This window comes from Lepus europaeus, chromosome 12, assembly GCF_033115175.1.
Source record: "Lepus europaeus isolate LE1 chromosome 12, mLepTim1.pri, whole genome shotgun sequence".
NCBI lineage: Eukaryota > Metazoa > Chordata > Mammalia > Lagomorpha > Leporidae > Lepus > Lepus europaeus.
The window spans coordinates 90446313-90457219 of record NC_084838.1 but is presented as its reverse complement, the minus strand read 5'-3'; the positions used below and the strand labels follow the sequence as shown (position 1 = coordinate 90457219).

Genomic DNA, 10907 nt, shown 5'->3' with positions numbered 1-10907 from the left:
GCAATAAATATGTACAGTTTAACAATGTAAAGCATTTATAGTTAGGAAAGTCAATTAAATAATTCAAAATGTCACACAAATCAAAGAAACCTGCAAAAATAGTCTCAGTAGTATTGAAAAAGTGAAAAATATATTACCAGATATCAAAATATGCTACATTAGCATTTAAAAAGCATTGTTTCTCTTCAGGAGGAAAAAAAGAATGAATATATGAGATGTCCAGATACAGCAACAAATACATATATACATGCACACACACACACACACACACACACATATATATATATATACACACACACATTTAATACACTATAAAAATTAGGAAAAATAAATGAAAAAGTCAGATGAAAAACAAATAATGGTGGGTCAAAAACAAAATCAAGGATTCTAGGAATAATCACAGATAAGCATACACACAGATATATACATACATGCACCCAAAATAGGAGAAAAGTAATTAAATGACATTGAAAGTAAAAAGCTGATAGGTTCAGATTTGAGTGAAGCTAATATTACTAAATAATAAAGTAAAATCACTTGTGTACTGCAGTCAGTTCCATATTGTCATTTAATACCTGAATGCAGTAGTGACAGAGCTTTGTCTTCAGACCCTCTATTTGTTTTCGGAAACTCATGAGTTATGACTTAAGAGGGCTTATTACTCCCAGGATGCACTTTATCCCTAAACCCATGCAGAGAGTTCCTATCGGGTCTCAACAAAATAACGTAGCACTTCGGGGCAAAGATGCAGCCTAGGAGCCCTGCACTGGAGGCCAAGATGGAGAAGACCTCCACAGCCACCATGACCTTCCCCTTGGTGCTGTGATAGACAGGGAGGAAGGTGACCCAGACGCTACAGAAAACCACCATACTGAATGTCAGGAACTTGGCCTCATTGAATGTGTCGGGCAGGTTCCTGGCTAGGAAAGCTACAGTAAAGCTGCCCAGGGCCAAGGAGCCCAGGTATCCCAGGACACAGTAGAAGGCAGTGGCTGAGCCCTTGTTGCACACAATGATGATGTGTGCATATTCAGCGTGTACATCTGTGTCGATGAAAGGAGGAGAGGTCCCCAGCCATATTCCACAAAGGGTCAGTTGGATGAGGGAGCAGATGGGAATGACAGCGTTAGGCGCCCCTGACACCAGCAAATGCCGAATTCTTCTCCCTGGAGCAGTGATCTTGAAAGCCAGAACCACAGTAATAGTTTTGGCCAAGACAGTGGAGACAGCCACGGTGAACACCATCCCAAATGTAGTCTGCTGGAGGATGCAGGTGGCCGTGTTGGGACGTCCAATGAAGAGTAAGGAGCAGAGAAAACAGAAGGTGAGGGAGATGAGGAGGATGTAGCTGAGAACCCGGTTATTGGCCTTGACGATGGGAGTGTCTCTGTGCTTCACGAAGATGCCCAAAGCAAGCACTGTGAGGACAGAGAAGCCCAGAGCTGTGCAGGCCAGGGACTTCCCCAAGGGGTCTTCATAACCAAGAAAGGTCACAGCTTTCTGGAGGCATTGGTTTCGCTCCACATTAGCGTACTGATGGTCTGCACACTTCATACACTGATCCATGTCTAGGGAAAACCCAAATTGTCATCAGTCCTGCATCAGTATTTTTCTCTTATTCACTGGCCACCATCTCTCAGTTCATTTTCTAATTGAACCAAATTGCCTTTCTTTTGTTTTTCTTGGCCCAAAATAAAGAATGCTATCTGGGAAATTATTCCAAATCAATTCTGCCCATTTTCCTGAACATGCAGTAAACAATGTTGTTATTTCTTCTCCTTATTTTCAAGCATTTGGCATTTCAGTGAGAACAGGCTTTTATTCTCACAGAATACTAACAGGCACACCCAGAGGACAAAACTAATTATAATTATGAAGTCAGTTGACTTGGTATATTCATTCAAAGAACAAGCAGTTATTGAGAAACTGCTGTGAGTTTGATAATCTAATGTATTGTGTGAAAACATGAATACACCACAAAAGATCATGAAAAATGGATTTAAAATAAATGTATGTTCATTTTTGTACCTTAACCACATAGAGAGCCATGCATTACCCTACTGTATGAATTTCCATGTAGTTTTTGAATATCCAGGTACATATGACAATACTTCATATCAGCTATTGTAGGCATTCCCACCTTTTAACCAGTTGTTATTTCCAACACAAAATATATTGGAATTTGAATTGCATTTGCATTGAGTCAGCAGATCAAATTAGCACTGACTACTTTCTAGCCACGAAAGTATCTCATCACTTATGTCAGATTTTACTTTCTAAGTATTTTAAATTTTACTTAGAGTCTCCGAAAGCTTACAGTAGGTTTATTCCTAGGTACAAGTAATAAGGTATAGTAAATGTCATGTTCTAAAATTTCTTTTCAAAATGGCATAATGTTGGGATTTAGAAATAGGATTTTCGATATTAAGTTGTACTCAGGCTCTACTGCATTCAGCTTTTCATTAATTTACCTGGATTTTATACTATACAGCATATCATATGAAATACCTGTTTTATTTTTTAAGTTCTGATAATTTTCAAAATTTCTTTATTCTGAAAATTATATAGGCCAGGGTCTGCAGAATACTGTCTAGTAAAAATGCTCATATTGAGCATTATTATCTTCTATTTGCTTCTACTGTTGAGGCACAAAATGTGATTTGTGTTTTATGGTGCTGTCAACAGCCTTACAAGATTAAAATATTTCAGGCATTTTCCTAGTGAAGACTTATTTTTTTATTATTTTCAAAGAAGTATCAAAATTTTGCTAATTTCCTGGGCTGCATTGTGCCGTAGCCCACCTGCTGCAACACCAGCATCCCTTATGGGCAGCAGTTTGAGTGTCAGGTGTTCCATTTTTCATCCGGCTCCCTGCTACTATGCCCAGGAAAGCAGTAGAATACATTCCACGTGCTTGGGCCACTACTCCGACGTTGGAGACCTAGAAGAAGCTCCTGCCTTTGGCATGGTCCATCCTTGGCCATTGTGGGCATTTGGGGAGTTTACTAGTGGATGGAAGATCTCTCTCTGCCTCTCCCTCACTTTCTGTAATGCTTTCAAATAAAAATTTCATTAGACACCTATTTGTAATACCAGTGCTAGGATTTCATCTTTTTTTGGTGCCAAAATCAGCCTATTTCTTAATGCCATTTTCCATGGCCTTTCTTAAAGAACCTTGCATTTTGCATATAATAAAAGTTGAATTTCATTACCTTAGCCTACAATAATTGAGATTGTTTTTACATTACTTTCCAGAAACCATTGCTGGGAATTACCTGTAAATCTGATTTTGCCATGAAATAAAATTCTGAAAAAAAATCTCCATTTGGGATAGGAGTTAATTGAGCTAAGAAGGCCAGAGGCCTGTAAAGTGCTAACCTAGTGATGGAATTTCCAAGTGTGGGCAGGAGAACTTAGCTGTTCTCATAAAATGAATGAGTTCACTCTTTTTTCCTAGTCTATGAAAGAGTTCTAGAAAATGAGTGTGACTGAGTTGTTGAGCCATTGCTAGTGTTCACCAGTGAATTTATTGGTACCCATAAGAATAATGGGAAGGGATTAATCTATGGATTCAGCTTTGAAAATGCAACCAGTCATCATTTATCTCATGAAAAATGGATTTCATTGACTTAGTTTCAAATTTTCTTTTCCACAAATATTTTGTTTTATTTTTTTTAATTTTTATTTTAGTTTAAATTTTTTTATATGACAGATAGAGATAGACAGTGAGAGAGAGACAGAGAGAGGTCTTCTTTCCATTGGTTCATCCCCTAAATGGTCACTAAGGCCGGAGCTATGCCGATCTGAAGCCAGGAGCCAGGTGCAGGGGCCCAAGCACTTGGGTCATTCTGCACTGCCTTCCCAGGGCACAGCAGAGAGCTGGACTGGAAGAAGAGCAAACGGGACTAGACCCTGGCACCCATATGGGATGCCGGTGCCGCAGGCAGAGGATTAATCAAGTGAAACACGGCGCCGGCTCCCACCACAAACATTCTGAGATCACTCAGATGTGGGCTCGAGAGATTTTTGATTTCTTTTATCCTGCCATTTCCAATAATCATAACAGAATTTCTTCCTCCCTTCATTTATTTGATATAACACAAGTGCTACTGTTTCTGTGAAAGTCCATGATGGCCTTAGCAGAATGTGCACTCAGTTACTTATTTCATTTCATCAGTCTCTGTGCAACCTTCACTAGACTGCTGTGATACCTCACTGAGTTCATCTCATTGTATGCTGTCTGTCCTACTCAACTGCGAGTTTTAGGAGTCAGGGAGAAACACATATCCACAGAGGGAATTCTGTACAATCATTAGCCTTTGTGTTGAAGATCTACAAATTTCTTAATCCAGACACAAGCTTTCTGAACACATGCTCTATGTGAAGAAGAAAGCTAAACACTGGGAAATTAGGGGTGTCTTCAATGTTATACAAATGTAGCTTCACAAAGAATGGGAATTTGATATCAATAGTATAATATATCCAAATAAGACCAATGTCTGCTAATAATAATATAGAATTAAAAAGGAGAAAACAATCCAACATGGGAAGCAGGATACCCAGCAGACTCATAGAATGGCAAATGTACTAAACAGCACTCTGATCTCAGAATCAGCCCTTAAAGCATTCAATCTGGCTAAAAAGCCCATGAGAGTTTCTCAGGCATGGAAAGCCAAGACACTGTGGAGAAAAATGACCTAAATGAAAGATCACTGTGAGTGAGATCCCAGTGGGAAGAACGGGCCATCAAAGAAGGAGGTACCTTTCTCTGAAGAGGGGAGAGAACTTCCACTTTGATTGTGGCCTTGTCTAAATAAGGTCGGAGTTTGAACTCAAGAGGCTTCCATAGCCTTGGCAGCTCCTGACAAGAGCCTTGGGTGATTACTGAAGTCATAAATAAATTGTCAATTGTTAAATCAACAACAGGAGTCACTGTGCACTTACTTCCCATGTAGGATCTCTGTCCTTAAATCCTTGTACTATGTGAATTAACAGTAAAACTAGTCTCCGAACAGTACTTTATACTTTGTGTGCCTGTGTGGGTGCAAACTGTTGAAATCTTTACTTAGTATATACTAAGTTGATCTTCTGTATATAAAGATAATTGAAAATGAATCTTAATGAAGAATGAGATAGGAGAGGGAGTAGGAGATGGGATGGTTTGTGGGTGGGAGGGTGGTTGTGGGGGGGAAAAACTGCTATAATCCAAAAGTTGTACTTTCAAAATTTATAATTATCAAATAAAAGTTTTCCAAAAAATAGTATAATGTGTCAACTTGCCTGATAGAAATGAAACTTTGATAACGTGAGGTACTGAAAAGGGATTTCTTTAGACAATAGTGTGTACAGTATATCTCCCACAGTGAATCAAATAATGTAGTTCAAAGAACCTATACTGTTTTTTTTTTCAAGGAAATATTAGTTACAATTAAATTACTGAAGGAAGGAAGAAGAATTTCTCGGTAGTCCTTTACGAGGTCCTTAGTTTGTCTTTGGAAGGATGTTGAAAAATATAAAAGAGATGGAAGAAGTCTCTCCAGAAGGCACACGTTACCTGTGTCATTGGAAATCTCATTCTCTGGGCACGGGGTACAGTCAAAACAACAGGAAGCTTTTCCCTCCTGAGGGGATTTCCGGAATCCAGGATTACAACTCTCACTGCATACAGAGTGAGGAATCTGAAGAAAATCAGATGTGTGTTTTTAGTCAGTCTTTGACCTACTCCCATGATCATCAAAGTAGTGTTTTTTAGTGTTCTACTATTAATATACCCATATGCATAAACACTATTAAATTATTGGATGTGATATTAATTTTATAAGGTCCAATATAAGAACATTGAAAAACTATCTAAATTGCTCATTATCTCTTCTTCATCCAATCAGTAAATAAGAATATATGTTAAACTGGAAGTGGTTTGTTACATCTTCATATATGACCATTAATGAATCATGCGAGTCATTAAAATTAACATTATATTTTGTCTTTTATATGTAGAGCAAAGCATTATGATTAGGTCTAACATACCTGTGTAATTCCTGTGGCCCACTCTATCATATCCTTTGTTAAGGACAATTGACAGTCATTTGGAAGATACGGTGAGAAGTGTCCTACTTTGACCTTATAGCCAAGACCCTCTGGAAAATTCCAAAAGTTGAGAATGTCATACTCTGCGTCCAGTTTTCTTTTCTGATCCATATTCACTTGGTCTCCAGCAGGATTGTTGAATTGGATATTTTTCAGAAAGGGGTGCAGCTAAAAGAAAGGGGTTCACCATTCTATGAGGAATTGTGCTTCATTGTTGAGACAGTGAGCTTGAATTACTGTTTACTTTTCATTGTTTAATTTCAACTTTGTAATAAAGCTTTATCATGCAATGAAACAAAAGAGAAGCCACTATGGAGTACTGAGTATCATAATGTTTATAAAGTATCACTCAATTTAAGAATAAACACACAAAAAAAGACCACGTATTCAGCGATCATGGGAATCCAGCAGAAATCAAGTCTAGAGTGATGTCTACACACATTCATTTCATCACTGGTTAATTCCAGGCTACAATCTGCAAAATGATGTTATTGGCACCTAAAGTGGTTGCAGAATTCAAAGAGATCATTGACATAAAGTATGCATTATTGTTCTCAGAAGCATGTTGACACTTAAAGAAATTGGTCTGTTTTCATGGAATAACTTCATGATAAATAGTATTTCTTTTTACTTTGGAGGCATTAGGTAGAATGGATGTTGTCCTTGTAAACACAAAGTTTACATCTTGATTCATGATCACATCCTCTTGCCAGAGGGTATTTTGAAATATATGCCCATTTCTACTCGTGTCTAGATTGTCCTAAGAATGAAACACGTGCAGAATCTTGTGTGTTCTGGAGAAAAATGCTGTACTGATTTGGTTGGGCAGCTCAGACGCCACTTATGAAATATGCATTAACTTTAGTACTTGACATGCAGTGGAGGAGACCTTACCTGCCAGGGGGCAAAGGTCAGTCCTTGTTCATTCCACATTGGTTGCATTTCTACGTGTTGAAGCATCATTTCATGAAGGGTCTGGGCCACAGCATACACAGCATTGTATACATTGTAACTCCCATCAGTCATAGACATGTCCATAATGTTCCTAGGCAGCCAGGCCAAAGATGCATTGAGAGGACAGGTCTCTAATGTTTCATAGTGAGACTCAGAAATCGAGCAATTAAAAGAAGAATTCCACAATGAAGTGAGGTAAACGTCTTCTGGATATTTGGAAGGGGTAGCTGTCTCGATAAAATTTTTGAATCCAGAAATCTCCTCATGGTGATGTGAAAAAATCAGAGTCCCGTGGAAAGTGTCAAGTAAGAAATTGTTCTTTTCAGTATTGATAACCCATTGTGAGGTTGTGATCCAGACTTTCCATATAATTGAATCTTGGTCAATACTAATAGTGAAACCGAGTAGAAAATCAGCATCACCATAAATGATCACCACATCAGCTGATGATTGCCTGATCTGGCGATGATATGACCAAGCTTTTTTGAAGTATGACACTGCAGTGACTGGGACCATTTCCAGAAAGGCTACACATACTCTGTTCCTTTCCATGGTTTCTGTAATGTCTGAGAGAAACTGAATTCCATCGTGGTCATCTGAGATGACCAGCCCCACCCAGGTCCAGCTAAAATGAAGTATCAAGGAGATCATGCCAAGGGCCAGAGATGTATCCTTGGGGGCCATCTGATATAGAGAAAGAGACTGACTATTGTCACTCAAAATAGGATCAAAAGGCCCAAAGGTAAGCTATAGAAAAGGGAAAATTGGAAGCAATATGAGTCAGAGAATTTCTCTACATGTGATTTCAGGGTTTGCAGTGTTGCATAGCTACATAAGCCGCTGCTAATGATGCTGGCGGAATCTTGGTTGGGGTTCAAGCTTGTCTACTTGTGAACAGGCTTTCTGCTAATGTCCCTGGAAAGGCAGTGGAAGTTAACACTAGTGTTTGGGCCTGTGCCACCCATGTGGAGAGGAGGATAGAATTTGTGCCTCCTAGCTTTGGGCTGGCCCAGATCTGTCTGTTGGGAGCATTTGAGAAGTGAACCAGTGGACTGGAGAATCAATCAATCTCTCTCTCTCTCTCTCTCTCTCTCTCTCTGTCCCTACATCCCACCATTCTCTTTTGCTCTTCCTGCTAAATAAATTAAAAAAATATGTAAACAAACATTTTTAGCCAAAGCACAATCTCATTTTTAAAGGGAGTAAGGCAATGTGTTTTGCATTACCTTCCACTCATGGGAGCTTTCAAAAAAATACTTATCAATGTTAGAGTTTATGGAAACGTCTATATCTGCTTTCCTATCTCTCTCATCTTTACTCTGAAACAAAGGAAATGATACTCTAACAGGTATCTGAATACTTACTCTTTGAGATTATACACATTACAAGATGCATATCAAGACTTTATTCCTCCCTGCCCACATACCCTCACCTGTGGAAATTTGTAGAGTCCCAGCAATGTTGCAATCTGTGCACAAGTTGCCCATGATGTTCCTGTAAGTGCTGCTACAGACTTGCTTTGTCTCCTGCAGGTGTAATTTGGTACATACTTGTTCAGTCCTGTCAGCCAAATGAGGGAACTCTCCAATGTCATCCATTGAGTATAAGGGACATTATAGAGATCAAATCCTAGAGACATGTTGGGTAAAAGATACGGGTTCCTGTTGATCTCTTCAATGGCAAAAACCAAAGCCAGGACATACTGATAGTTCTTGGTCTTTAACCTGTGAAGTAAGCATAGAAATCCTTAAAAGATAAAATAAATTGTTAACTTCAAATTCAATTGAATGTTCACACCTTTTTAGTACTCACTATGTGTTGAAGGAAAATAGGTATCATCCAGTTGGAGGGAATAAATCTTTACATATGTATAGAATATGTTAAATTTTCATTTGCTTTTCAAATATTGTCTCACCGTGTGTGTGTGTGTGTGTGTGTGAGTGTATGTATGTGCTGCTTCTGTCTTTATTATCTTCTTCTTCCTCTTGGTTCTTTACTCTTGCTCCTCAGAATTTTTCTTCCTCTTCTCTTCTAATTGGTATTACTTCATCTTGAAGTGATATAGTATTTCAGATCGCAATTACTATTTCTTACTGGTGACTTTATAGTGTATACAATTGTGAATGGACCAGCTGACTCTTACTGATTCATACTGCTTTTCCCAAAGGTGCCTGCTTTTGTTGTAGCCATCCTGGATTTATTTTGGTTTGCTGTGGCTTGTGCTGCTTTGTATCCTCCATTGAATATTGACTTTTAAGTTTCTCAATAGGTGTTTAGTTTTCATTTATATCTTGTCAGCAAATTAAAGTTAAATTTGGGAATTTCCACCAAATTTAAATTCAGTATTTAACTAAATATTTTTTTCCAATTACATTAGGGAATTATCATGTGCTACTTTTTCTCCCATTACCTGTATTTTTTTTGCTGCTTTCAAATACATAGTTTATTATTTTATAGCTTTTCTTTCATTTATTAATTTTTCCTTCCTTGTTTTATTCCCTCTACTTACATACGAGTTACATTTTAATTGTTTTCTGCCTTTAAAGAAGGCTACACTGTTTCAATGGATATATTTACTCATCTTCTGAGAAATTCATGTGTCTTAAATTTCATTGTTTTGCCTTGCTACTCACTTGTTTATGTTTTCCAATATTTTATTTTCATATTTAAAAAATTTCTCATTTTCTCCTCTTACCTAGTTTTTATTTTGCATCTTCTAAATGCCATAGTGCCAGCTGCAGTAGCATCCTTTATATTGTGAAGGTGTAAAAATATTATCATCCAAGAATAATGAATAAACTTCAGCGAAAAAGGAAGAAATGAAGTTTATGGAATTGGTAAAGCATAATACATAGTTAAGATTTCCTTAATGCTTTGTATTACATAAAAAGAAAATATTAAAAATCTGACCACCAAATAATGTAAAATTTCCTACATTTTGGTCATAAAATTCTAGTATATGATTATTTATTTTTAATTTTTAAATATATGTGTATATTTAAGTTATACAAGTTTCATATATTTCCTTTATACTATTACAGGAACTGTGGTACTTCCTCTCACCCTCCCTCCTACCCATGCTTGAACCCTTCCTCTCCCTCCCTCTTATTTTCTCACTCTTAATTTTTACAGTGATCTTTTTTAGTGCACTTAATGCTTGTATATTTAACACTACCCTGAGTAAAAGAGTTCAACAGATAGTATGTAGAGAAAACAAAACAAAGTAAAACAAAATCTGTTCCTTAAAGAAAGACACAAGGTATATACACTATCATTGATTGTCAAAATATCTATTTTGCTTTAATATATTTCAGGTACTGTATTCATTACCTCTAATCAGGGAAAACATATGATATCTGTCTTTTGGGGGCTGGCTTATTTCACTCAGCATAACGGTTTCTAGTTGTGACCATTTTGTTGCAAAAGACAAGATTTCATTTTTTTTACAGCTGTGTAGTACTACATAGTGTGTATATATCATAATATCTTTATCCACTCATCAGTTGATGGACATCTGGGTTGATTCAATAGCTTGGTTATGGTAAATTTTGCTGTGGTGTACATGGAGGTACAGATACCTTTTTCATGTATTGATTTCTTTCAGTTTTGGTGAATTCCCAGGAGTCGGATGTCTGGCTGGATCATATGATATGTATATATTCAGATTTCTGAGGTTACTTCATACTGTCTTCCACAGTAGCTGCACCAGGTTACATTTCCACCAACAGTGGATTAGAGTACATTTTTCTCCACGTCTTCACCAGCATTTGTTGTTTGTTGATTTCTGTATGAAAGCCATTGCAACTGAGGTGAGGTGGAACCACATTGTTTTGATTTGCATTTTCCTGATTGTTAGTGATCCTGAG

The 10907-nt window shown here is 37.5% G+C and overlaps 1 protein-coding gene across 1 annotated transcript; it reads right to left on the bottom strand.

Annotated features, from left to right (window-relative positions):
* Positions 1–645: 645 nt before the first annotated feature.
* On the bottom strand, positions 646–9231 carry LOC133771055 (vomeronasal type-2 receptor 116-like). The gene is made up of 7 exons (XM_062206784.1): positions 9185–9231; positions 8474–8765; positions 6982–7788; positions 6028–6255; positions 5555–5678; positions 2802–2804; positions 646–1568 (listed from the first exon to the last, which is right to left on the bottom strand). The coding sequence occupies exons 1-7, from the start codon at positions 9229–9231 to the stop codon at positions 646–648; spliced, it is 2424 nt and encodes an 807-aa protein (XP_062062768.1).
* Between the last annotated feature and the right edge of the window lie 1676 nt (positions 9232–10907).